This window comes from Seriola lalandi, unplaced genomic scaffold, assembly GCF_002814215.2.
Source record: "Seriola lalandi dorsalis isolate HSWRI2012SDOR001 ecotype SW California unplaced genomic scaffold, Sedor1 jcf7180002054933, whole genome shotgun sequence".
Lineage (NCBI taxonomy): Eukaryota > Metazoa > Chordata > Actinopteri > Carangiformes > Carangidae > Seriola > Seriola lalandi.
In genome coordinates this window covers 4,059,345-4,086,677 of record NW_019525485.1, presented here as the reverse complement: position 1 = coordinate 4,086,677, position 27,333 = coordinate 4,059,345, and the positions used below count along the sequence as shown (strand labels likewise).

General features: G+C 45.2%; 5 protein-coding genes across 7 annotated transcripts in view; 3 read left to right on the top strand and 2 right to left on the bottom strand.

Annotated features, from left to right (window-relative positions):
• raph1b (Ras association (RalGDS/AF-6) and pleckstrin homology domains 1b) overlaps nucleotides 1-3,626 on the top strand; it is a 38,899-nt gene extending 35,273 nt beyond the window's left edge. The window contains exon 20 of the mRNA XM_087170171.1: nucleotides 7-3,626. Within this exon, the coding sequence (XP_087026297.1) occupies nucleotides 7-1,515 (1,509 nt within the window). The 3' untranslated portion in view covers nucleotides 1,516-3,626. The remainder of the gene's footprint in view (nucleotides 1-6) is intronic.
• A 323-nt stretch (nucleotides 3,627-3,949) lies between these two features.
• On the bottom strand, nucleotides 3,950-5,921 carry spp2 (secreted phosphoprotein 2). 2 transcript variants are annotated; one of them, XM_023393375.2, is made up of 6 exons: nucleotides 5,763-5,921; nucleotides 5,556-5,683; nucleotides 5,300-5,422; nucleotides 4,549-4,656; nucleotides 4,338-4,386; nucleotides 3,950-4,142 (listed from the first exon to the last, which is right to left on the bottom strand). In XM_023393375.2, the coding sequence occupies exons 1-6, from the start codon at nucleotides 5,845-5,847 to the stop codon at nucleotides 4,024-4,026; spliced, it is 612 nt and encodes a 203-aa protein (XP_023249143.1). In that variant the 5' UTR covers nucleotides 5,848-5,921; the 3' UTR covers nucleotides 3,950-4,023. The 2 variants fall into 2 exon arrangements, with proteins under 2 accessions (XP_023249143.1, XP_023249144.1); XM_023393376.2 differs by having other exon boundaries at nucleotides 3,950-4,193; nucleotides 5,763-5,920.
• A 549-nt stretch (nucleotides 5,922-6,470) lies between these two features.
• alg11 (ALG11 alpha-1,2-mannosyltransferase) lies at nucleotides 6,471-10,997 on the bottom strand. 2 transcript variants are annotated; one of them, XM_087170167.1, is made up of 6 exons: nucleotides 10,921-10,997; nucleotides 10,706-10,807; nucleotides 9,772-9,993; nucleotides 9,122-9,493; nucleotides 8,246-8,811; nucleotides 6,471-8,145 (listed from the first exon to the last, which is right to left on the bottom strand). In XM_087170167.1, exons 3-6 carry the CDS (start codon nucleotides 9,987-9,989, stop codon nucleotides 7,862-7,864), a joined length of 1,440 nt encoding a protein of 479 aa, XP_087026293.1. In that variant the 5' UTR covers nucleotides 9,990-9,993; nucleotides 10,706-10,807; nucleotides 10,921-10,997; the 3' UTR covers nucleotides 6,471-7,861. The 2 variants fall into 2 exon arrangements, with proteins under 2 accessions (XP_087026293.1, XP_023249142.1); XM_023393374.2 differs by having other exon boundaries at nucleotides 10,629-10,840; nucleotides 10,921-10,984.
• Nucleotides 10,982-14,384, top strand: cpb2 (carboxypeptidase B2 (plasma)). The gene is made up of 11 exons (XM_023393290.2): nucleotides 10,982-11,140; nucleotides 11,437-11,512; nucleotides 11,609-11,733; nucleotides 11,834-11,942; nucleotides 12,088-12,189; nucleotides 12,289-12,393; nucleotides 12,497-12,607; nucleotides 12,704-12,794; nucleotides 13,153-13,355; nucleotides 13,642-13,726; nucleotides 13,804-14,384. The coding sequence occupies exons 1-11, from the start codon at nucleotides 11,076-11,078 to the stop codon at nucleotides 14,016-14,018; spliced, it is 1,287 nt and encodes a 428-aa protein (XP_023249058.1). The 5' UTR covers nucleotides 10,982-11,075; the 3' UTR covers nucleotides 14,019-14,384.
• An 836-nt stretch (nucleotides 14,385-15,220) lies between these two features.
• Nucleotides 15,221-26,498, top strand: zc3h13 (zinc finger CCCH-type containing 13). The gene is made up of 20 exons (XM_023393287.2): nucleotides 15,221-15,379; nucleotides 16,102-16,272; nucleotides 16,607-16,710; nucleotides 16,891-17,005; nucleotides 17,227-17,338; nucleotides 17,476-17,642; nucleotides 17,786-17,934; nucleotides 18,074-18,274; nucleotides 18,376-18,543; nucleotides 18,632-18,972; nucleotides 19,368-19,853; nucleotides 19,985-20,233; nucleotides 20,349-20,859; nucleotides 21,072-21,262; nucleotides 21,694-22,968; nucleotides 23,074-23,748; nucleotides 23,843-23,986; nucleotides 24,173-24,373; nucleotides 24,590-24,753; nucleotides 24,889-26,498. Exons 2-20 carry the CDS (start codon nucleotides 16,111-16,113, stop codon nucleotides 25,087-25,089), a joined length of 5,616 nt encoding a protein of 1,871 aa, XP_023249055.1. The 5' UTR covers nucleotides 15,221-15,379; nucleotides 16,102-16,110; the 3' UTR covers nucleotides 25,090-26,498.
• The last annotated feature ends 835 nt before the right edge of the window (nucleotides 26,499-27,333 follow it).

The following is a 27,333-nucleotide window of genomic DNA, read 5'->3' as shown; positions in this document are numbered from 1 at the left end:
CCCCAGCAGTTCCCAGTGCCAGCCCAGTTTCCACCCCCGCCTGCGCCACCACCAGCGCCACCCAAAACCTTCACCCCAGGCTTTGTGCCTCATACTGCCCCCAAGCCCGTGTCGCCTGTTGCACCGTTCCCTCCTGCCCCACCTCCTGCTGCCTTAGGGGGCCCAACGCCACCACCACCGCCCCCGCCTCCACCTGCACCCTTCAAGAAGCAGTTCAGCCTCCAGGCGGGCCACACCCCCAGCCACCCCCCTCCGACTTTGCCCAAGCAACACAGCCTGTCTAAACCACCGCCCATTTCCACGGGAGCCCCTCCCACCATGTCTTTGGTGAAACAACTGGCAAGTCAGTTTCCCGGAGCTTCATCCCAGATAGCCAATCACACAGAGAGCCCCAAAGCCCCCCTCTCCCCACCTGCAGTCAAGACCAAACCAAAATGGCAGCCAGGGGGGGGCCAGCAGTCGCAGTCTCCGGAGTTCCCTCCTCCTCCTCCAGACAGCAACGCTGGCTTCCCCGCTCCACCCCCTCCTCCGCCGCCTCCTCCAGCACCTGTTACGGGCCCGACTCCGCCCCCTCCTCCCCTCCCTCCTGGAAACCTGGGCTCCCCCATGAGGAGGTCCCCCTCTGGCTCCTTCAATTTTGGAGGCAAGAAACCTCCTCCCACCCCTCAGAGGAACTCCAGTATCAAGGACAACGCCTCAGCCTCCTATGAGGAATCCAGGAGGAACTTACTCAGTAAGTTTGCTCCGCAAGGCAACACCTCTCCTTCCTCACCATGTCCCGCCTCCTCCTCTACTGGATCCCCCTCCAAGGACCACTCAGCTGGACCCCCTGCTCCCCCAAAACCAGGCAAGCTCAACCTGTCCAACCTGCCCCTGGCACTCCAGGCCAAAGTGGGCCAGGCGAAGCAGTCCAGCGGCGACTTCCCTTCCCCACCACCTGAGTGCGCCTACTTCCCTCCTCCTCCCCCGGCCTCGGAGCTCTTTCCCCCTCCTCCTCCTCCTCCTGGCAGTGATGGCCATAGCGGCGGACCTCCGAGGGTAGCCGTGGTCAACCCCCAGCCCCAAGCTCCGCCTCCTCCGCCACCCGTCTCCCTCGTCAGCAACTCAACATGGGGAAAGAGCTCACTGAAAAAGACCCCTCCACCCACACTGGCGCGACGTAGTAACACCACCCCGGAGCCCCCTCCACTCTCGCCGCCTCCACCCACCTCCCCGAAGGGCAGCTCGGGCCAGCCCAATTTCCTGGAGGACCTCAACCGGACACTGAAGCGAAAGTCGGTGGGTCGCCAGGGTTCTCTCAACTCTGCCGGCCTCTCTGGGAAGCTGGACCCCGCAGGGACCATGGACGACATGGCGCTGCCTCCGCCGCCCCCCGAGCTGCTCGGGGACCAAGGAAAGCAAAGCAACGGAGGAAACGGTGGCTACATGTCCGGAAACATCTCAGGCTATGCAACACTACGACGAGGACCCCCACCTGCACCACCCAAACGGGGGGACACCACCAAACTTACTTGAGAGTGTCGAACTTGGAGATCAGGACGCGACGAAGATGGATGAAAAAAGACAATGAAAGAATATATGGACGTGAACTGGGAGCGAGTTCCTGGACTCCTTCTGTCCTCTTCACAACAATAAATAGATGACTGTGTATATACGAAAACCCAAACCAGACCGTGGTCAATTAGTGTTTGCTAATTATTGCATTTTTTTCCTTTTTTTTGAACACGCTTGGCATTCTGGGTCAGTGGGGTTTACAATAGTGGGACAATTAAGACTGGAGCAGGTAAGTTTGAGGTCGTAGAAAAGAACATTTCTGCGATTCTCTAAACTCTCTGGAACATATTGTATCGCCCGGTATGGTAAACCCCACCCATCCTGGTGCACCAAGCAGATTCAAATAAACACTAATAAGAATTGTGCAAATATTACTGGATCCAGGTCTGAGCCAAACCATGTATCTGCTTCTTTGCCATAAGTTTGTGCCACGTACTGGAGACAAAAGAAAAAAAAAAACCCAACAAAACAACAACAACAACAACAAAAAAAACCATGGAAACAAAAACACATCAGGATCTTTCTGCTTTGATACTGCATGGACCTCATGTAACAACAAGCTGTAAAACACGAAGCTGTTCTAGCGTGTGTGCATGTGCAAGAGAGAGAGAGAGACACTGAGACTGAATATGCATACATGCATCGCGTGCATGCATGTATGTGTGACTACATGGCGGCGAAGTAGTTAAGCATTAGGAAAGACCTTTGTGGAGCGGTTTGCTTTTATATGAAATTATTTAATGATTGATAAATGGAAGGATTTTTTTTACAAGTCTGTCTTTTAAATAGCTGGTCAACTAAAAGTCTAGAGAGGATCAAAACAGTAGGGCACAATGGAATGTATATGGAACGTGTATTTAAGACACAATGAATCACACACACATGAAGGTAATGATTCAGTAGTACAACGACTACAGCTAAAACTTAAAAAAAAAAAAAAAAATGTGTTGTCTCAAACATTTCTAGACTGTTTCACCACTTGGCAAATGCAAATCAGAAGGAAGCCTTATTCCCAAAGTCTTGCACAGAGGTCAAAGCGGAGAGGAGATTTCTTCCAAAAGGCTCAGCAGAGTCTGGACTGTGCAACTGGAGTAAAACTATGCTTTTTTTTTTGTTTTTAATTTAATGCAAACTTATAATGGACTTGTGTAAACGGAGAGGGAGGCCTGTGGTGGTGTATCTTCGTGGACTGTGTGAGTTCCCTGTGCGTTGGCTTGATTTTATTTTATTTTATTTAGATTTTTTGGACCTTTTTATCCTTCAGTTTGTATCTGTACAGTTGCAGCTGCTAACCCCCGTTACCGTTGGTTCCCCCCGCCGCCGTCGCCTTCTTAAATCACACGGTGTCACGATCCGGGAAGTAGTAAGAAGTACGGATTGGATTTCGGCCCGGTGAAGTGTGCTCATCCCGTTGAAAAAGACACATTCGTCTGGTTAATGTACAGCGCATTAAATCATGTAGTCAATAACAGAAATCATCTGAGTGGCATTAGACTGAATGTTGCTTTCAACTTTGTGTGTCTGTCGTATCTTGTTTCTTCATGGTGCCATTACTGCTTCAGCCCTCAGTGCACGGGGACTGAGGTTATCTCTTGGTTTTTGTATCTAGAGAGCGGATCATGAAGGGTTTTAATTCCTATGGCTGCAATGCCTTCATTTTTAGGGTGCTAGCGCTTCAAGGAGCTCAAATCTCAACATGTTCCTCGTGTGCCGGGATGATCATATCATGAATATTTCACACCGTTTTAAACTGGTTTTCAATTGGCTTTAGTGTGGGAAACGCTTGCTGTGGAGAAGGAGCTCAGAGGAGTGATTATATCCATGGTGGATTCCTCCAGCCACAGCCGTGTGATTGCCACATGAAGGCAGTTGTACCATTTCCTATAACTGAGTATCATCATCCGTAACAAGATTGTTTGCTACAGTACAGTATGTAAGTTATTGGTGTGCTGATGTGAACATATGGGGCCAAAAATTAAATAGAACTGAAATGAAGAAAAATGGTTACAGATGGAGTAAACGTGTCCTCTTGCATATAAACTGCAAATCACAATATAAATGTTGAAACCAGACGTCAACGTGTCTCAAGAGTCGTCATTTGTTCCGTTTATACTGGGAATTTACCTCAGCACCGTCATCATCACAGTTCAGGTGCAGAGAGGTTGAAATGGGAACAGTCATTGTTTGATCAGTGGATCTCACACACCCTCTAGTGGTTTTATTCTGCTCTACACTTTATCATTTGTAGCATAGAGGAACAGCCTTTTATAATCAAATAGAAAAGGTTAAATTTTCTGATTTATTGAAATATAAAGATATGTTTTTCTTATATGGTTCACCGATCACTGACCAAATACATATCGGGGGGGAAAAAAATAGGACACAAACCATAATATGCAAATATCATTTTTAATAATTCAAGTTTGTTTTCTGATCCGCACCAAAATGTTTCCAGAGCAAGCCGAGCCTTCACACCAGGAAGTTGCTGAAAGCGTCTCCCCTGGGCTTCACGTCCGCCGTCTGGCTGCTGTGGAGGGAGCGACCAGACTGGGCAGGCGGAGGCGGAGAAGGTGCGGAAGGAGCCGGGACTGTTGAAAACATACCCGTGCTCTGGTCAGTTACGTGCGCTGAACATCACACTGGTGAATGTACAGAGAGATACTGAAGGTCAGCTCCATGAATATTTGAAAACCAGTATCATAATCTTTATTTTTCAAGTCCTAGTTTAGATGTTTACATGTCGGTAACCATCACGAGTTTAAAAAATACTAGTTAATACTTACCTCTGTTTGTCAATGGGATAATGAAGTGTTGTCTCCCTCTTGAGAACATCTGTGGAATCAGGACATCCATTATATTGTTGCTCAGACTGATTGGAAATCTCAGCTTTTCTTATTTGTTTTATGAAGCTTATCAAAAATGGAAAAATGTGCTTTGGGAAAATAGAAGTTTTATTTTCCACCAGGATCCTCCCCCCCTCCCTCCTTAGCCCACCTCTTCGCTGGACTCTGAGCTGGAGCTGCCGTCACGGCCGCATCTGGCCGACACCACCTGGGTCGAGGTCGCAGAAATCCTCACCCGGCTGGAGCAGGAGAGGGTGTTCTGTGCAAAGCAAATATCTCATTTAAGCGTTTTGTTGTGGCTGCTTTTAGCTTCAGACTGATCGCGTGTCACCGTCCCAGGGCATCAGGGCAGAACAGACTTGATAAGCAAATTCTGTCCTTGTGCGTTCATGCCAATGCAAACAATCAGTCCAACCTAGACACCAGGCCTTCACGGTGAAAGGTTTCACATGCAACACTACATACCAGCCTTTAACTGATCATCTGTAGGTTGGTGCAGAGCATTAAAGGGCTACACACATGTTTTTATATGTTTCAGTCCAGTGGTTTGCAGCCTTTTCTGTTAAACCCTTAAAACAAAAGGTCTAATTGCGTCTGGTTCCATGTGTCGACTGGTTGTGAGGAATTTCTATTTCTTTATTTAATTTCTAGAGGCCTGAAAAGGGAAAACGATTAAGTAATTCAGAAAAAAAAGGCAGGATCAGGATCTGGAGCCTGAGGTGGGGAACCAGTATTTTAGTCCATAAATTTCAGGGGTTATTAATGTCACTTTGGGTGAGGGCACTACTTTCTAAGCTTTTTGCTCTTCTATTGAAAATGCAACCACATGGCACCAGACTCAAATAAACAATAGTAATATTTTAATTAGGTCTTTTGACCCCAGATGACATTAAACATCTCACCACAAAGAAGCCGGGTCTGAAGGCACACGTCTGCGGGTCGCTCCCAGAGGCCTTCCCACACTCGGTCTCTTTAATGCCAAACGCCATCATCAGGTCAACGGTGTTCAGGCCCACGGGAATAACCTGTCATACATGTGATATTTGTCAGAATCCCACAAATGTGAAATACCTGATGCTACCAAGTCAAACCACCATCCAGCACATGGATTCCAACCTGGAAGAATTAAAGATTAAAGAATAGTGTGTGCTGACTCACCCTTGTGACGGAGCCTCGGGTCACCCTGTAAAGGTTGTTGATGGCATACACAGAGTTGACCTCAGCCAGAGCTGCTTCGAGACCTCTGGTTGCCATGGACTCCAGCTCTGAGTTTGGCAGCGGGGCACCTGCGGGAACGTGGATGTGACAAACTGACTGTAGTTACTATATCAACTTTTCAAATGATGAGCACAGAAAGCCACTCACCTGAGCATCCCAGAAGCTGCAGCAGGGCCAAGAGACAGATGTACGACTTCATCCTGACTAGCACCAAAGTATCACGACGCTTCATCTACCTTCCCTCTAAATAGCTCAACGTTTGTCCTCAAACCTCCACGCGCCGCCTCTCGCCCTCCATAACCCCTCCAATGTTGTCTGTTCGGCTTCCTTCACGTAATATCTCTTACTTAACCTTTGCTCAGCACTATTGATCCCAGGGCAACGAGCCAAATTAAATGACTATGATAAGCAATCAGATTCCCATTCAGATCCTCCACTTGACAAACTTTCTTCTTTCTTCTCAGATTCTTGGGCTCTTACAGGAACCCACCATTTTCAGTTTGAGTTTGGGGACTTGATGACAGATGATGATGATGATGATGATGATGTCACATACTCCCATGCATAGATCAGGACATCTGAATCAGAATCTGATGCAAGTCGGCGGTTTGTTTTTGTTTACTGCTCAGCACATCCGTTCAAACTTCACCCACAGTCACGCTGACGCAGATTTCAACCCAACCCCCCCCCCACTAAATAAATAGAACAGAACCTAAAAATCTTTGACTGTTGTTTATGTAGTCCTGAACATTTAATGGTACTGAGGTTTACAGGGGCTTTAATATGTGACTTTTATTGATTGGTTCAACTCAGTTCAGTCAGCGGCTTTTTAAAGCACTATAGGCCATTAAAAAATAGTATTTAAATTAGTTTAATATGCGTACAGGGAGCACAGCTGTAAATCAATACAGAAAATGATTCACCAACAAAAAGAAAAGGACACTTCTATACGACTGAGGTCACATGGGGCCTCCATTACTGCAACCCAATTGTCAATAAAAGGCTTAAGGCTAATACTGTATATCAAATAACCATTCCGTTTCTTTTTAACAGGCTTAAATAGTTACAGAGGAGTTACTGATTATGTGGGTGGAGTAAATGATCTGTAATTTACAGCTAAATTTAGACAGTTTGGTGTTGTTATGAATATATGCAGTCAGATTTTAATGCCTCTATTCTGTTGGTGAACCAGGGCAGTAGCAGTTGCAGCTCTCAGCATTATTTAAAAAATAAAATAAAAATACACAAGCAGAAAGTTATTGGTCAGTTTCAAACAGCACAAATATTACCGAGTGAAATCTTAATATCACCTCTAAAACAACCAGTCGTACATGAAGCAATAAAAATGAGAGAAATGTTTTTCCACCATGAAGCTGTTTTGTTCTTTGTCCCAGTTCAGCTGATCTCTTTTTTTGGGTTCTCCTTCCTTCGGACGGATCACTGACCTCTCTCTTGTCACAGCTCGTTTCAACATCAGGCCCATTTTAATCATTTGCCAAATCAAACGGGGCAGAATACAAAACGTTCTTGGGTGTATCTTTTCATCCCTCTGAGTCAGATCGCAGTTTATTTACAAGCACAGTGATAGATTCCAACGGTTACATGAATACAGCAACCATCTACTCCCATTATATGTTTATTACATTCATCATCAATATCAAAAATAGTTCACATTTTGGGAATGTAGAGATTTATAGCTCTTGTAAACAATTTTTAATTCGATTATATTTTTCATAACACCATTTAATCACCATATTAAATAATATACTCTTTTTATAATCTCTTTAACAAAAAGAACTACTGACAAAGGAATTACTTCCGTAAAAAATACACCAAGAGCTATAACACATGTCACAGGATAATCAAGTATACACAAAACAATTTCCGAGTATACCAAAGCTGGATGATTTGTAGTCATCTTAAAAATATTTTTTTTTGATACATGGCCTTACATAGACTTGTTTGTGGTAACAATCTATTTTTGGGAGTTGTGAGCTTTTAGTTTTTCTGAATCTGATGCATGCTGCCTCCTTTCTGCTTTTAGGACAAACCCTGATACTCTCTGCTTTGATTGGTGAGCCAACAAACGTGTTCACAGTCTCAGCATGTGTGGGCCACTTCAAGCAGCTCTCTGTGTGAGCATATGTTTCATCTCTTCATCAATTCTGATTTTGTCAGCGGTCCTACAGTGGAAATGTGCATCAAAGTAAACTACACACAAACACATAAAGATACGAGCCGTCTTCTCATCGTTCCAGAGTTCCCATCAGAGGCTCCATGGCAGCGAGGAAGCAGGCCTCAAACTCCTGATCTGAGAAGCGAGCCACCGACTGACGGGCGTTGCGTCTGAGCTGCAGCCGGCTGGCGGAGGGCAGAGCCAGGATCCTCTGTATCTCCTCTGCGTAACTGTCTTCGTCATCAGCCAGGAAGCCTGTCTGGCCCCCCTCGAAAGGAACCACGATGTCCAGCTTGGGGCCGCCGGACTTGTGAGCCAGAATGACCTTCCCTGCTGCCATACACTCCACAACACCTAGAGGGGAAATACAAGAATGAAGATGCACTTTTTTTTCCCATCTAAAAATGAAATTTTACTAAGAAAGTCTAAACATAATCTCTGTTAGATAAATTACCTATTCCAAAGTGTTCGTTCCACATGGTGTGCAGTCCGATGGTGGCTTCCCCCATCTCTCTCTTCAGCTCCTCAAAGGGTACGTTCAGTTTAAACTCCACCTTGTCAGCTACACCAAGCTCCTGGCACAGCCCCCTCAACATGAGCACCCTATCCTCATCCTCCTGGTTCCTGCATCCACCAACCAGAACCAGCTTCAGCGCCTCCCTGCCGCCGGCACCCGTCCTCCTCTTGTCCAAAACCTTCTTGAAAGCTCTGATCTGCAGCCGGTGGTCCTTCTCAGGCCTGAACTGCCCGATGGAAACGATGGAGTGGCACTTCCTGTCCCCGTCGTCTTCCAGCGGGATATCCAGGAAGGCGCTGACGTCGCAGGGCGGGTAGACCACACTGGTGCGGTTGGGAGCGCGCCACAGTGACAGGATGTGATCGAGGGTCCAGGAGGAGTTGACCATGATGAGGTCGCTGCAGGAGCCGGCCATGCCGTAGAGCAGGGCGAACAGGCAGTAGTAGACCACCTTGAAGGCACTCAGGAACAGATTGTTGGAGATGTAGTCTGGGTTGTTGAACCTGAAACATTAACAGTTTATAACTTTACCAGTCATGTAATTCAAAGGGAGAAGGAACGGCCTGTGCAGGAGGGGCTGCAGTTACTTCTGGTCACCAGTAGAGGACAATACAGGCCCTTTTTTACTGGCCATTTCATTATATGCATAAAAGAAAATGCAATATAGTGTAGTATTTGGAGAAATGCTTATGATATGACTGTATGAATTAATCTGACTTTAAAAATAAAACAAAATAGCACATAACAGTATTAAAATAAGCCTGTTTGAGCAACCATTATGAGATGTTTGTTTCGGAAAGACAAACTGATTACCTGGGGTTCCTCTCTCTCACTACAGAGAGCATGTCAGTGCTGATGGTGGGATAGTGAACATAGCTCCCCACGCTACAGCCTCCAAAGTAACGGAACAAGGGCAGAGTGAAGGCGTAGCCCATGGAGTCGATATAAAGGTCTGGGACAAACTCCGTCAGCGCCTCCCATCCCAGAAAAATGGAGCCCACACTCTGTCCAAGTAGGGTGAAGTGAGGAAACAGGCCGGGCTCCACAAGCAGCCGGTGCCTCAGGAACACAAAGTGAACCGGCCGGGGGAGCACGATGTTGAAGCGACGTCGCGCTCCCTCCAGAATCTGCTGGCCCGTCACACCCAGGTCCCCTGTGTACACCACAAAGTTGATGTCTGCATACCTGTGCAGATGTGGTTTATGTTAAAGCAAGATTTCACATAAACACAAGGTATTTTAATGTCTGTACTCTCACTCTCCACTCAGTTCTGATTTTGTTTCTTTTCCAGCTAGTTCACTCTTTCCATTTAGCTGCTTATAATGGTGTCAAAAAGGAAACGTCTATCTTTTATTACAGAGACACAGATTTAACTACAAACATCGATTTACTGAATCTTCAAATGTTTCAGTAAATCAATGATTAGTAAGCACACCAAACTTTAAGCTAAAAAACAAAATCACCTGTTCTGCAGTGCCCTAATGGCACACCAGAGCACCCTCTCTCCCCCACCACCGGCATTACAGTAGGGGTGAAAGAAGGCCACCGTGGGACGGCCGTCTCTCGCCCGCCTCGCATTCCTGTTGCTCTGCAGCCAAAAACGCACCGCCAGCACCAGCAGGACAAGGACAGTGATCAGCAGCACACACAGGAAGACCAGGGGCAGGAGCAACTTCCACATTAACCTGAAACACAGAAACACAACACAATGAGTTCTGGGTAACAGTAAATCAGCAAACAAACTTTATTTATATTGCACTTTTGAAAACAGAGGTTTAAAGTTCCTTACAGGATGAAGAAAATAAAAGATTGTAAATTAAGAGAAAGCCTAAGAAAACAAATGGATGCTTTTCAAAGATGTGGACTGGTTTGGATTCTCTGAGACTTTGCAGAAGGCTGATCCAGAGTCAGATTAAAGCTTCTATTTAGAAATACTCTTTATGGTAAATTATTACAAACATTACAGCAAATGCTTTAGTGTAACCAAGCTGTAGTGGTGTTATAAGGATACTGTAGTGACACAGATGTGTATAACGCAAGACAATGAAGCTTTAGCTAAATGCTAAGAGTTTGGTTTTCATAGTCATGTTATTATAACAAACAAGAAAACCTATTTTATTTACCTAAAGACTGAAACCAAGGTAGCTAAATAACATGAAATATTGTCAATAATTTACCGGTATTGTTGCTAAGCTACCACCAGAGCAGCAGCCAACATACAGTAAAATGAAACAAGCTATCTACGCTTTCAACATTAACAATTAAGACTTTTTCCATTCGTTTAAATACTTTGTTAGTTAAAATAAATAAAAATAATTACCTTGTTAATTCACACAAACAGTGGACCAGTTGATCGTGGCCCGACATCTTGACCAAAGAAATCTAACAACACATCACCTTTCAACTTGTCTCTTTCCTCCTCGGTGTTTTCCTGCCGTTATTTATACTTGTCTGGCGCCACCCAGCGGCGAGGAGGTCTAACTGCAGCGCCCTCTCCAGCTTTTATTGATGAGGAGTCCAATTGAAGTTAGGCTACATTTATTCAGACATTTGTAAGTTATACAAATAGCATAAGTGTATATAATAATATGTAATGTATAATATGTACTAACCTGCTCCCTCTTGGCCATGTTGGCTGATCTATGCCCTCGTCTTTCAAAAAAAGTAAAGTTTAACTTCTAAATAAACACTGTGGCAATCAATATCGTCTCCCTACCCCCAAGGTTTTGAACAAACCTTTGTCATTTCCAGTATAGTTCCTGACATCATGACGGCTCTTTTGATTTTGTTTATTTTAATGAATCTGGACAAAGGATACTGCACAGAAACACGGTAAGTTGACTGTGATTTATTTATTCTTTTGGATAGTATTTACTATCTCTGAACTGTTTTCCACAAAGAAAATGGGTTATGACACACTTATGTAAACACATACCCTTATGCCACATATGTTCTGGTGGCTCGACACGCATGTAAACTCTATAGGTCAATTCATTTGTTATTACTGACACAATTTTAACTATAATCGGGGATAATTATACACCTCAAATTTCTGTTAGGTGAAAACATTGTGACATATTTGTTTATTGATTGGCCCACAAGATGTGTATAAGAGACAGTTTGCACAGAGACCAAGTTCTATCAATCACCCCAAAAACCCAGGAGCAGGTGGACATCTTGAAGAATGTGTCCACTCAATATGAAGTAAAAAAATAAAAAATTCACTTTTTTAACCAGTGATTGTTTTCCTCTGATTTTATTCCCTCCTTTAAATCATTATGCTGCATGTTTTCCTCACAGACAGCCTTATGGCAGCCTGTTTCACATCATTACATCACGGAAGAGACACAAGTCCACCTGTTTGTTCCTGCAAATAGCTCAGAGACCGTCCAGGATGTGCTACAGAAACACAGCATGACTCATGAGTATGTGACTGAAAACACTCACTCACCGAGGATTACATGTGTCATCGCAGCTGTGCAAACTGTTCACAGGTCTTGTTATTGGCTTCTGTGATTATTACAGGGTTTTGCTGGACAACGCCAATGAGTTGATTGAGATGCAGACGAAAAACGACTCCACAGACCCACGGAGCAGCTCAACTTTCTACGAGCGATATCACAGTCTGGAGGATGTATGTTTTTCATCTTTACCTGTCAACAAATTGAACATTTTAAGCTTCTCAAACAGGGTTTACTACAAGACTACTGGATTGCATTGCACTGAAATGTGTAGATGTACATTACAGTTTACATACACACATGCTGCCTCCATTGTAGATCTATTATTGGATAAACAGGACCACACAGGACAACCCCGGCACGGTCAAAGCCATTCTCATTGGCTCCTCATATGAAAAGCGACCACTGTATGTTCTAAAGGTACAGAACAAACTGTATTGATGATAAAGATGATTGTTTTTACACTAGCACTTTAAATTAAGTCTCAGATTGAATGTTTGACCTCTCTCTCTTCCTCAGTTGTCTCTAAATAACAGACCAAATAAGAAAGCAATATGGATTGACTGTGGGATCCACGCCAGGGAGTGGATTTCTCCTGCTTTCTGCTTATGGTTTGTACAATACGTGAGTACATTTGGTCTAGGGTCTATGGTAGTTTGGGATTTTCATATAACTTCGTGTTCATTTTCCATCAGATCCGTTTCACTAAAATCACCTTCTCTCACAGTCTTTGTCATTTTACAAGCAAAACCAAGATATTACTAACATACTGGACAACATGGATGTCTACGTCCTGCCTGTTATGAACCCTGATGGGTACAAGTTCACGTGGACAACAGTAAGAACACATGAAACGGATGTGATATATTGTCAAGTGCTGGAGCAGTTACAAAAGAAGCTATTTCAATTGGAGTCATGCTTTTTTTTTTTCCAGAACAGGATGTGGAGGAAGAACCGCTCCGGCAGCAGGAGCAGCACTTGCATTGGAGTCGACCTCAACAGAAACTTTGATGCCAACTGGTGCAGTAAGTCTTCCTCTCACATTTAAGTAATCCCCCAACATAAGGCATTCAACTCAGAAATTTAAGATTCTTCACTTTTATCAAAAGTCAGCTGACAATCACAACAAATCTGGAGCCACCACGACCCAAAATCATATCTTCAGGTTCTTCCATCTTTATTATCTTATTCTATTTCATTATGTGGCCAGTATTTTTGAAGAGGTTTCCTCTGTTTGGCATTTTACTAACTAAAATTACTAACTACCACAGAGTCTTTTAAATATAGAAATGTTCCCACACACCTGAACACATTGAACTCAGCTCATTGCTGGGTTTATTGTTTGATCATATATTGGTAGTAATGTGTTAATGTTCTTCCCAGCGGAGGGAGCCTCTTGTGAGCCCTGCTCTGAGATCTACTGTGGTGCGTTCCCCGAGTCGGAGCCAGAGTCACAGGCCGTGGCCGACTTCCTACGTAGGAACAAGAACTCGGTTCAGCTCTACCTCACCATCCACTCCTACTCTCAGATGCTGCTCTTCCCATACTCCTGCTCTTTGGATGAAGCAGAGAACCACAATGACCTGGTGAGTGGTCTGGACTGATCAATCAAATGATCAATTTATCCATCAGTAATATGAGTTTTGGGACACGTGGGAGTGTTTTATAGTTATATCTTACATGTTTCATGGACTGTGGTTCAGTTGTGGGATCCTGAAGTTCAGAGCTATTTTGTGGAAATGCTGGGTATTTCAGTAACCAGTTGCAGAGTATTTGTGGACTTTATGCTGCATGATATCTGTGGGGTACTGAAGTGTGTCATGTCAAATAAGGCAATGGTTTGAGTAAATGTGCTTTTCTGGTTCTTACAAGCTTGAGATGGTCCAAGAAGCTGCCCAGAGAATCCGAAGATATTATAGGAACACCTATAAATATGGTGCTGGAGCAAAGACAATATGTAAGTGGGGCTTATTTTCCAAGCTTGGGTGGTCCAATTACTCTCAAAGTACATGATTGCCATTGTCTTTTCTCCAGACCTGGCTCCCGGTGGTTCTGATGACTGGGCATATAACCTTGGCATCAAATACGCCTTCACATTTGAGCTCCAGGACCGCGGGCGTTATGGGTTCCTCCTGCCGCCATCTTTAATTTCCAGGGCCTGCAATGAAGCTCTGCTTGCTGTGAAGACCATTGCTCTCAAGGTTATAGAGAAAACGCAAGCTCCAACACGTTCTCCTCGAACTGCCTAAGCAGTCACACCTGCAGTAAAAGGTTGAGGGTTCAAGATTTTGAGCCATTTTTGTGAATGAAGCCTATACAGTTTTTGTAGTATAGGCCCTATCCTGTAAAGATCAGCGAGCCTGTAAGAGCTACAATCACAGTACACAGTGTTAGGAATATTCTGACTGTTATTCATGGTGTTTTTTTGCTATAAGGAGATATTTTTGTAGCATTCCTCTAATATATATATTATGAGATTCTTTGCAAGAGTGTTTGCATATACCATGAACATATGCATATAAATGGAGCAGAGAATTGGCTGCATTTTATTCATCAAGAAGAAATTGTGGATATAAAAACTGTAAAACAAAAAAAGAATAAACTGATTGAAATTATGGATAAATTGCCAGTATCTTTCTTCTGTTTACTATTACATGCTTAGTCTATTTCGTATTGATGTGCCATACTTAGGTAAAAGGTAAAAAATAAGAATAAATATAAACATAAAAATTGCTGTGTGAATGTTTTTTAACGTCCATGTACAAACATAAGCTGGACAGAAACATTGTGTAATTGCATAATTTTATTTTGTAGGGGTTTCCAGGAAGCAGCGGCACTCAATTAGATCTGTCCATGTCTATGATATCTACCTTGTAGAGTGGATTTCTTATGAAGCTTCCCAAAAATAATCAATTGTCAGAATAATTGTTATTATAATGAGTATGTGCAACCAGTTAATATCAATGTCATTGGTAGGTAGAGCAACTACTATACGTAATGCACAAGTAAATCTAAATTGTATTAACTGCATAATAGTTATTAAAACCAATGTGTAATAATCAATATTAGTGTCATTGCTATAAATAACATGAACGGCATCAGGGTTAGTAATAGTTTTGTTAATAAGATTTGTGTTAATAAGAATTTCCAGTCTAAGTGAAGACAAACATTTGTTTTCGCTTCCGATGAAAACTTTCAAAATAAAGCCTAGCGAGGAAACAAACGGTCAAACTGTCAGCTGAGCTATACTGAATACAAATCACTGTTGTACTTAGTAGTTACCAATAAGAGTATTGTCATATATAGTCATATTAGTCCAAGAGCTTTTCAAAGTTTTGGAAGAAACGAGAGAAAATAAGCTATGGAAAAAATAAATCAATAAGTAAAAGCGCAGAGAAGATATTCGGCAGTCGGCGGTAATGCAACACCAGGGGAGTACAAACACAAACCGCAGAAGAAGAACAGGACATATGATGCGCACCTTCCGCCAATATGAAGGCACTCAGGGCAGTTTCTGCCTTTGATTTTAAAGAATAAGCCTTGTTAATTCTACAAGTGCTGAATCCTCTAACTGGACTTAAGTAGATGCGACACCGACTTAATATCCTGGGTGAGACTGAGATTGCTTTTCTTCACATTGTCCGTTAGACACGCTGCTGAAGCTTCAAGGCCCCACGCTAAGATAAAACATGAAGTCATTAGCTCTTTGGTTAACTAACTTTAGCATTAGCATCCATTCGCTTGTTTTTTCCAGCACGAGGCATGCAAAATACTTATCCTTAGTCTTTAACCGCCTAAATATTACATATGTATGACTGTAAGACATTTAAACAATAGTATTGAAGTCGTGTAGTTGGCTAAGAACTTTAGCTAATCTTAAGCTAGCATGCAAGACTCGCTCGCTAGAAGTTAGCGCAGAGCAGCTGCACACACAACAACAGACCAAGCCATTTGCATGTGTTTATGTTTAGGATGTGCAGCTACCAGTAGGAAAACTAAAACTGCAAGCAGCCCAGTCTATGAATTACAGTCTTACAGGAAAGTTGATAAATGAAAATTAGCTTCTTAGTTGCATTGTAGGGTGCTAAAAGCTGTAGCCCTGTACTTTGAATGAATGAAGTCCGGGCTGAAAGTCAAACATAGTCACACAGCATAGAGAGTTCGGTGGTGTGTAGTTTTAGACATGTTGTTTTTAATGCCATTGGCCCATTAACTTTTTTAAAAGTACTTCATTAACATTCCTACATAAGTCTCAGTGTGTTGTGTATAGTTGTATTGATGCAGACGACTTATCAGAGACACATCATTTAACATGGTCTGTCATGTTTCCAGTCCTGCAGAATGTCCAAGATCAGGCGGAAAGTAACAGTGGAGAATTCAAAAACCATATCTGACAGCAGCAGCAGCACCACGACCAGCAGCACCAGCAACCCCGCCGCCCCCTCCCGCAGACCCAGTGTGTTTGAAAGACTTGGTCCCAGCACTGGGAGTAATGCTGCTGATGTATGTATTGCCTACACTGCTAAACACTTACATGGATGCCAACAGTGATGTCTATTAGTTTCCCAATGCATATGATATAGCTTAGTGTGCCCCTTCACACCCATTCCAATTTTGGGAGGTCAAAGATCAGGGTCGGCCACAAACCTGTGCCCCTGTTCAGTGATTCAGTCTCCTATTTAGGGAAGTAGGAGAACCTATTTAATGGTATAATAATGATTGTTCTGTGTTTTATGTTGAACCCCTTGTCTTCCTAATGTCCCTACTGTGATGCTGTTTCAGTTCAGTTTGTGGATGTTGCTTTATCTCATCAGACTTATTTGTGTGTCCCTTCCAGAGTCACTGTAGAAATTGGTTGAAGACCGGTAATTGCAGTTACGGCAACACTTGTCGCTACACACATGGAACTCAGCCACGAGGCAAAGGATTTAGCTTTAGTCGGTAAGATGGCCTTGATACACCATTCCCTTTATTTTCTATCAGCATGTTTTTTGACTTATGTCCATGTCAAATCAAATGAATGATCTATACAGTAGCTCAACAACATATGTATGTTTTTTTTTTGTGTGTGTGTGTGTGTGTGTGTGTGTGTGTGTGTGTGTGTGTGTCTTAATTGAGCAGGTCAACCGAGAGGCCCACAGGTGATCTGCGGGAGAGGATGAAGAATAAAAGACAGGATGTTGACCCAGAAAACCTGAAGCGAGACCTTGACGAGCCCGCATCCCCCACAGCAAGAGTGAGTTCTCTGCTCCGTTTGTCTCTAAGTTATAATCTGTCGGTGAATCTGTAAACTAGGGCTGATTTTAAAATGAAGAAACGGCTCTGGTGCTACTGCCGACTCTTAATCTGAGGCTTATTTTTACACTGTGATGAGCTTGGAAATATGGCACATTTAGTCCATATAATATAAGAAGAAGCAGGTGTCATTCTAACATGACTGTGTGTGTCCATCTACAGCAGAGAGACTCCTCCAGAGGCCGACACAGGGAGAAGGAGGACATAAAGATCACAAAGGAGCGCACCCCAGCCAGTGAAGAAGAACCCACAGAGTGGGAAACCAATCGTGAAGGTACAGTATAATACAGTTGTATAATGTTTAGGCTCTTCAGTTTATTTTATGATTTAGTGTGAACTGAAAAATATTTATATGAGCTTTGATTTGACAGCCTGAAGATAAAAGTCTGTGTTTTTTGGTTTGACTTTCAGATTTGGATATCGGTGACTACGACTACGAGTTATCCCTAGAAATGAAGCGCCAGAAGATTCAACGTGAGCTGATGAAACTGGAGCAGGAGAACCTGGAAAAGAGGGAGGAGATTGTCATCAAGAAAGATGAGACCCCCACTAAAACAAGAACCACCTCCTTGCCGAAGGTAAGTAACATTTGGCTATACAGACTAGTTACTACTTTTGTTTTGATTTCCTCCAGGGCAACTCACGGCACTCAGTGACGTAGTAGTCTGTACGAAGGACTCTGATTTGAATCGCCACCTGATTTGTCATGTCTGTCCTTCAGGCCTCCCCGGAGCAGTTAAGCTCTAAAGATTCACCCTCATCCAGGAAGTCCAGTGGCTCCCCGAAACACAAAAGTGGAACCAAAGGGCTAGGCTCTGGAAAGAAAGAGAAGAAAACATCCATTTCCTCCCCTGTTTCAGAACCTGCCAGGTAGGATTCCATTGGTGGCCTTTTTTGTGAAGGTTAGGTTAGTTAGATACCAGGATAGGTTATTTGCCATGTGATCATTTTGCCATTTTTTTCTATTTGATTATTACAATTTGAACCTTTTCCATCTTCTTCCAACCAGATCTTCAAAAGGGAGCCATAGTAAAAAGAAAGGGCCCCGCACACCCAGTCCTCCTCCCCCCGTCCCTCTGGACATTCCTGTGATGGGGAAGAAACACAAAGGCAAGCACAAAAACAAGGAGAAGTCTGAGGAAAAGCAGAAGGAAGGGAAAGACCGGGGACGAGATACAGAGAAACACAAAGAGAAGAAGGAGAAACGCAGGTAACACTGTGGACTGCAAGCAAATTCTCTCCCACTCATCCTCTGTCATCATCTTCAACTTGTAATCCTCATTCTTCTGAATATAAACTTGTCGTTTACAGGGACCGATCAGACAGTTCCCACAAAGCCAAGCGGTCAGTGACATCAGAGGAGCGTTCTGGTAGTGTTTCGTCTCCCTCCAGAGGCGCTTCACCCTCAGCCCGGAAGAAATCCACCTCTCCTAAAGCTTCGTCCCATAAACCCTCTGTACTGGCCTCCTCTCCTCGCAGGTTAGCACATGATCATTTTCAGTATAGTTGAATCGGTAAATACTGGACAAAGTGCCTGCAAGGAACTAACCATGTTTTGTCACTGTAGGTCTCCCTCTCCTCCACGCCACCAGCGCAGTCCCACTCCTCCACGCCACCACTCCCCTTCCTCCCACTCCGGCTCCTCCGCCCAGCGGCACTCTCCCTCTCCTCCCCGTCGACGTCGCTCGTCCTCTCCCGCCTACCATCGGAGCAATGCAGCGGGAGCCTCCTCGCCTCAGAGTTCCAGACGCTCCCGGTCACCTCCGGCCTCCCACGACGCCTCCTCGCCCCACCGCCGATCTGACAGGTCGAGCCCCAGCCGGCACCACTCCAGAGGCCGAGAGAGGAGCCGTGGTGACAGAGAGAGGAGTCCGCCGGCCCAGGAGCGCAGACATGAGCGCAGAGATGGTATCTTTATGTCCTTCTATTGTATTTGTCTTGTTCCTTTTGTTGTACTTTTTACCACATGGAGCAATGAGGGGGACAGAAGAGAGGAGCAGGCCCGGGACTACATGCTTTTTATTTAGTAACGTCAGTTGAAACAGTAAAAAAAAAATTGAATCGCTACATTTCCCACCACATTATTGCCCAACAACATCTACTACTGTAGATTTAGAATATGACTAATTTTGCACATTGGTTGGGTAATATTGGCAAATGTAGCAATCGATAAGTTCTTTATTGCTTCCACTTGAAAATGCTCCTCTGGAATCAATACTGTGTCCCCTATGCCTTGTAAGATGTGTTGAAATGAAAATAATCCATTCTTCACTTGTTAAGCTATGTGTCCTTTTTTCAAACAGATAGCCGCAGCAAGCGAGAGAAAGACAGTGTCCGTGACGACCGGGACTATGACTCTGAACAGGTGTCATCACGAGACGCTCGCGACGACAGAGAGACGAGAGAGGCTCGCGAGCGCCGGGATCGAGGAAGGGAAACTACCAGAGACTCTCGCGACCACAGAGACAACAGGGACGTAAAGGACTCCAGAGAGAGCAGGACAGACACCCGGTCCAGTCGAGAGTCCCTGGAGCGTCGGGACCGCGAACGGGAACGAGAGAGGGACCGGGAGAAGGAAAGGGAGAAGGACAGGGAGCGAGAGAAGGAGCGAGAGAGGGAGAGGACCGACACCCACAGGAAGGAGGAAATGTCTCAGGACGACAGGAGTTACGGGAGAGGTCATGGTCGTGAAGAGGGAGGGAGAGCAGAGGGAAGGACAGAGAACAGGACAGACAGAGCTGAGAGGAACGGACGAGGGAGAGGGCGTGCTAATGAAACATCTGATAAAGGCAAGAACTTGAAGACAAACACTAACTGTGCCTCTATTTTTTCCTGTGTGTGTGTGTGTGTGTGTGTTTGTTTGTTTGTTTGTTTGACATTTTTTTTCCTCTATAATACTCTCCCTTTTATCATCTGTCAGGCTCAAACAGAAACTCCCGCGGTTCCCAACTGGAAAGCACCCATGATAGCTGGGAGTCTCGGAGCAGTGCGGTGCGCGAGCGGAGTGTGGAGAGGAGTGCAGATCGCAGCGCTACTGAAAGAAGCTCTGAGAGGGGTTCAGACCGAGATCGCTATGAGGGTGACAGAAGAGGAGAGCAGGCCCGGGACTCCTCTTACGACAGGAGAGGAGGGCACGGAGAGCGGGATCGCAGAGACAACCGAGAGAGAGGTGTGGACCAAAAAGGATGTTCATCCAGCTGATCAAAAACCACGTGGAGAGTTTTGGGTGGTTGTTATTTTAAAATTGTTTGACTATGTTTTATTTTAACTTTCTGTTTTTCCAGATCCAAGAGCAGCTTCCCCAAACAGGCACCAGGGGCGATCAGAGGAGCCTGAGAGGGAGGAAAGGAGGGAGGACCGCAGGACAGATAGACTGGAGGAGAGACGGGACGACCGGAACCGCGACCGTGAACGAGAGCGAGACAGGGAGCGGGACAGGGAGCGGGAGAGAGAGAAAGAGAAGGACAGAGAGCGGGAGAGGGAGCGGGAGAGGGAGAGGGAGAGAGAGAAGGAGCGAGAGAAGGAAAGGGAGGCCGCGGAGAGGGAGCGGGCCAGGGAGAGAGAGCGGGAGCGGGAACGAGAGAGGGAGCGGGAGCGCGAGAGAGAAAGGGAACGCGAGGAGCGGGAGAGAGAGAGGGAGAGGAAGGAGCGAGAACGGGAGAGGGAGCAGCGGGAGCGGGAGAGGCAGCGGGAATGGGAGGAGAGGGAGAGAGGAAGGGAGGAGAGGCGGGAAAGGAGAGATGAGACCAGGGAAGACCGGTCTGTTCGAGAAACCCGGGACGATCGCAAGACAAGGCATGTATCAGCTTTATGCATTATTTGTAGGTATTCCTTAATATCTTACATGGGAACTATGGGACAGGCACCTGTTACATGCTTTACATTTCTGCCAACTGTTTTCATACATAATTTATAAGTATAAGGCACTCCCAAAAATAAAATTTCATGCATCACTTTCATCATATTTATTTAGCTACAGCAGTAATTCTCCTCGTCTCTCCCTGTAGTCGCAAGAGGCCCAGGGTGGAGAGCAGCCCGAGCCCCCGCTCCTCACCAAAGCGACGCGACCACAGCCCGGCAGACAGCGACGGCTACAACAGCGCGGAGGACAAAAGTGAGCGCCCGATTGGCCGAGGGCAGGCCAAGCTCCACCCACAGCCCCTCCTCCCCAGCCCAGTGTGTCCGCCTCCATCTGACAGTAGGGGAAATCTTTTTGAAAAGGACACACTCCTGTTTAATGGGGAATGCACCTCTCGTATAATGCGCACCCTGGAATGCACTGTTAACTATTTTGAAGTTGGATTTTTCTTTGGTATCGCTTGTTAATATGTTTTGTCTACATGTCATGTCTTTTCGTTTCACACATTCAAGTATTTGCTGGCTGTCCCAGTTAAATGATGTCAGTGTGAACAGACCAAAGTCATTTGGCAATTAAACTTGCACTTTTCCTCTGGCTATAATGAAAAATGCACCTTGGTTGAGTTTCAAGAATTACTTTTGTCTTCATTTGATTTAAATTAACCTTTAAAGGACATTGCTACTAAAGCGCTCCTTTATATGACATTTGTCCTCATGGTAACGGCACACACCTCAACTGAACTGATGTGACTCTTCCATGTGCACGTACAGGTGGCGATAAGCATCGACTGCTGAGCCAGGTGGTGCGGCCCCAGGAACCCTTGTTGCGTTCACCACCGAGAGCTGCTCCACCTGATGACAAGCTGGGTCACTGGAAGGATGAGGAGCGCAGAGGAGCCGTGGACAAAAGGGAGACACGCAGCCGCCACGAGGAGCTCGAGCCTCGTGTGGAACGCAGCAGAGGAGGCGACAGACGAGCTGACCACCTTTCAGACGCTCCGTCTGACTCCCGCAGCAGAGGCAGAGACCAGCGAGAATCCACGCCGCCGCCGCCGCCGCCTCCTCCTCCTCCTCCTCCTTCAGCCCTCGCCACTGGCAGTGACGATCGTGACACCGCCAGCTCCTTGTCCCACGAGGAGGGCAAAAAGAAGACAAAGGCGCAGAGGAAGGGGCTAAAGAAAGTTCGCAAAGATGAGGAGATAAGCGGTGTTAACAGCCTGGCTGCTGTAGGGGACCGCTTCAACCTCGAGCCCCCAGCCAGTGTTTCTGCAGATGGACCTCCACCCTTGCACTCTCCCAGGAAAGTAGCCAAGAAAAAGGCGCTTGACCGAAAGAGGAAACGGTCACGAGGAGGAGAATCTGATGTGTCTGAGGAGGATACTTCAGCCCACCAGCCCCATAGTAAGAGGAAGAGAGGTCCCCGGACCCCACCACCCTCGATGAGGCCTGATCACCGCGGCACTGGAGGCAACACAGAGCCGTCTCCCCTGTCCAAAATGGACAACTTCAGTGACTGGTCAGATGAGGAGGTTACAGACCGAGGAGGAGGACCACTTGAAACACATCCTCCCTTGGCTCCTGCTGAGCCTCTAAGGAGAGGTGGCGGTCCCAGGATGGGCAGGGACAGGGAGAGGTGCAACCCCCCACCCATTGCCCCTCTACTCCCTCAGGATCCTCCCATGTTGCTGCAGACTCTGACTCCACAGCCCCTCATGTCCCAGCCCCTGCTGCGCAAGCCCCCTCCAGAGCAGACGCGCAGCAGCAGCATGGGGAGCAACCAGAGCCGCACATCATCCAGACGCCTGCGATCACCCTCCAACGAGTCGGCCCACCGAGACGACCTCCAGGGTGCACGATCCCGCCGGGGAAGGCTGCAGGGCACCAACTCTCGCGACCGGGATCGAGAGAGAGAAAGAGAACGAGAGCGGGAAAGGGAGAGAGAGCGAGAGAGAGAGAGGCCGGTTGTAAATGACCCTCCTGGGGCCGAGAGGAAGTCTCGAATTGACCAGTTGAGGAGAGGAGAGCCCAGCCGCAGCACCTCATCAGGTAAATACACACATCATGGAATTATAACTGCATTAAGGAACAGTATATTACACAATGAAATCTCTGATCCTGCCCTTACTTATACCTGTCTCTGTTGTCTTACAGACCGGCAGGATTCTCGCAGCCACAGCTCCAGACGCAGCTCTCCTGACTCTGAGAGGCAGACCAGGTCCAGGTCCCGCGCCGGTTCCTATGACAGTCGAGAGCGGGAGAGAGACAGGGAGCCATTTGAACGGGAACGAGACCGAAAGGATCTCCGGCCTCAGCAGCAGCAACAGCAGCAGCCGCCCCTGCTCCTACAACAGCCCCTCCAACAACAAAGAGACTGGGAGCCCGAACCGAGGGACTGGCCCAGCAGGGGACGAGAGCCCCTGCTAATGCGTCCTGGCCGTGAACCTCTCCTGAGGGAGCGGGATATCAGGGACAGGGAACGCTTACTCCCTGAAGGACTCATACAGCAGCACGAACGGGAGCGGGAAAGGGATAGGGAGCGGGAGAGAGACAGTAGAGGTGAAAGAGGCGTCGATCGAGAGAGGGAGAGGATGATGATGATGGACCTACCGCCCCACGGGGACCCCAGGGCTCCAGGACGAGGGGACCTGAGGGGAGAAATGAGAGGAGACCTGCGAGGGGACATGATGAGGCAGGACAGGAGTGACTATGAGCCTCTGCTGCCAAGAGAAGCCTTCAGCCCTCCAGAGCCTGAGAAAGCGAGCAACAGTCACCATCTCATGGGAGATCAACGAGACCGGGAGCTGGAGAAGGCGGACAGCATCGACGGTAAGAAGCTTCAAGTGTACATGCACTTTTATGCCACTTTCTCCCATTTTTTTCAAGGTGGATATAAAGGAGTCTGTGTGCACTGTGTTCTCAGGAGATGATGATGGTAAAGAAGACGATGGCCAGTCAGTCGCATCTGTTGGAGAGGAGTACGAACCAATCAGTGATGACGAGCTGGATGAAATTTTGGCTGATAGCCAGAAAAAGGAGGATCAGCAGGATGATGAAAAAATTACAGGTACCAGGAAATACATTCCTCCTATCCATATTTTACTGGTAAAATACCATTAGCTGCTGCTTGCAGGATTGATTAATTCCATTCCAAATAAACTGTTTGCTTTAACTGGGAAATATTGCTTTAAACATGAAAACAGGTCAGATGTACCTTTTTTAAAATCAAACCCCCAATGCTACATCCCGACAGGTCCTCTGGATGTGATCGATGTGGACTGGTCCAGCCTGATGCCCAAACAGAAGCAGGAGCCGCGGGCAGCAGGGGCAGCATTGCTACGGTTCACCCCAGGGGCTGTGCTTCTCAGGGCTGGCATCTCCAAGCGACTTGCTGGGCCTGCGCTCCTGGAGCAAGTCAAAGAGGTGTGCAAGTCTGAGCTGGACGACCCGAAAGGTGAGAGCTCTGACATCATGGACCCATAAACTCTTATTTTTATCACAGTCATTTGCACTTCACTTTGAACATCATGGTCTTTTGATAACTTTTATTTTAACATTGATTTTTTTTATCCCTTTTGCTTTCCTTATGTTGAATTTATTTTAAATTTGTAACATGATTGTATTTTTTAATCCATCTATCTAAAACTCACTTTCACTTCCATCTTGCCAGATGCTGACAAGCTGTTCGAGCATGACCTTGGGGCCCTGAACATGGCAGCCCTGAACAGGCGGGTGGAGAGGGCAGGTTTACTGAGCAACCTTGGGCCCTGCTGCAAGGCCCTGTGTGCCCGCAGGGACTTTGCCATCCGCCGGCAACTGTTAAAAAATGACAAGGTAGATGCCATCCAGTCACTGACTTGTATGAATTTAATATTGACCTTTTTCTGTGTTGATCTTAACTGTATTCTCACAAACTTAGTTGTTTGGAGAAACATGTTTAAATCTCTTAAATGTTATTTTCTTCCTCAGGGCCTAACAAAGCAGTACCCCACTACACCCGTAGTAGACAACGAGCTGCTGCAGATGAGCATGCGTCTCTTCAGAAGGACCATGGCCGGCACGGCTTCGGCCCCAGAAAAGTCCGACAGTGGGTCGGCACCAGCGGCCGAAGTTGCTGCAGCTGTTAGTAGTAAGCTCAGCACAGCACAGCCTGAGGTGTGTGTGTCCTGAAAGAAATGGGCTTCATGAGTAAAAGACATGCAAGTGAAGGCTTCTAAGCCTTCACTTCTTCCAGCCCCTAACTTTCCATCCCTCTCTTTCCCATTTCATTATACACATAACCTTTTTAGACAGGAGAGGAAATAAAGAAAAAACAGCAAAATTGTGAATTTCTCAGTTATGCGTTACATGTTTTGGATGTTCTGCAAAAGCTGTGCCATAGACTACTGGACATTCTAGCCTATGGAGGTGTGTAATGAACCATGTATGCGAAACATAAAACACCTAAAATGATTTCATGTTTTTTTTTTGTGCTTTACAGTGTTTTAGAGCAGCTTTTTAACTGTCTGTTTCACCTGCCTAACCACGTTCAAACGACTGTTTTGTTTTCATATTTTGTGCATTGGTTACTACAACTGTGCATTAAAATTGTTAGATGTTGATTTTTGTAATGGGTCTTTTGCTTTGTATGAAATTACTGTCCAGCCTTCAAATAATGTCACACTTGATTGTTGTTGTTACTGTATTTGTTTACATTATATCACAAGATATCTGCAGAACAAATCTGTAGCATTTGCTGCAGAGAAGTAACCGACCAGCAACACTGAAACTGAAACATCCTGCCGGGACTTGAATGAACGTTTCTCCTGAATGAGCACTGCCAAACTATTCCTTTATTGAATGTAAGTTGTTAGAACTGTTAGTCTGTGGACACATTATTGCTTTTTGCTTGATGTATTTGTTTTGAATAGTTTGGCAATGTCTCCCTGAAATGAACTGAAGTGAGTGCAGAGAACACTATAGACTGCAGAATACCAGATCTTCAACACTGCCATGTGGAACGCATCCATCCAAAAAGGAGCCAAAATGCTCCTGATAGGAAAAGACCCTAGAGTGCTTAGGTAAAAAAAAAAGAAAAAGACCTGAAGATAATTAATTTGAACTTCACATCTTGTTTCTGTGTCCCAGTGGTTGACCATCCAGAGTCACAATAAAAAGACTTGTACAGGTGGATAAACTGAAGCTCTGGGATGTGGTTGTATCAACACTTGAAAATAGCAGGTTGTGCATGCTGTGAGTGCTGGGACAGAAATTCAATGGACAAACCACGTTCAGTGTCACACTGAACAGCTTAAAGAACAGAATAAGAATGGAAAAAGGCTGTTAACTTATAGACCTGGATTCAACATGACACCTCCCCCCCGGCCATGCAACTGTGACTTGAAATCTGAGTGACATTACAGACATGGAGAGACTGGGCTCTGATGAAGCCCATCATCTTTAAGTCTGTGATGTTGGAAGACACTTTGCTTACATGTTTCTTTTCCAAGGTGTGCAAGTAATGATAGCTGGTTTAACTCTGTATTTTATTTGTATTTTTATTTTTTACTGTAAAATAAATGTAGAATGACATTTTTAAATTGTAATGACATTTTGGCAAATAAGGACAACTGGGGACCTGATGGAGTTCAAATGTAGTGCTAGGTCAGATTAAATTACTATAACTAGGGCTATGAAGACAGCCACTAGATGCAGATGTTTGCATTTTGAGGTAAGTGCTGAACTTGACATAAAAACACAACTCCCATAGGGTCCTTCTACCTTTATGAGTGAGTCTTTCATTAAGAATTTTCATTCCTAGAGAGGAAGTGCTACATCTAGGATCTTTGGAAAAATTTTTGTTTTTTTCTAAACTTTGATACTTGAGTTTTGATTTCTCATTGACGAAATAACAGAGAAAATAATTTATGTGAATATTTTTTTACTTTGATACTAGTGTTTGATGAAGAACATAAATAGAGCATTTGTGTCATATCTGGTTGTAGACCTCCATAATCCTAAAACAAAGAAATCTATTATGTTGTGAATGGCTGAAATGCCTCATGTTCTGTCTTAAACTGGTTCAAAGCCATGTACAATGACTGAATTCATTTTTTGTAAATCATTACTGCATAACACACTATATATGATCCTGGCAAAAGAAACTGACATAAACAGGACAATCTTACAACATAAATACTGTCAATGCCTTGTCTAAATAGTCTGATCATGTAAAACAATACCTCTTGTGGTCTCTATTGTTTCGAAATCTTTTAAATAATACAAATATTTGTAAAATTCTATTTAATATGTTTCTCGGAAGTGTATTTAATTTACTATTTATTTCACATCGCACACTACAATTATTAACGAGTGTTGAAAAACACGAGGTATCTACACTAGGAACCTTGTACTTGTACATTTGTTGTTAACAGA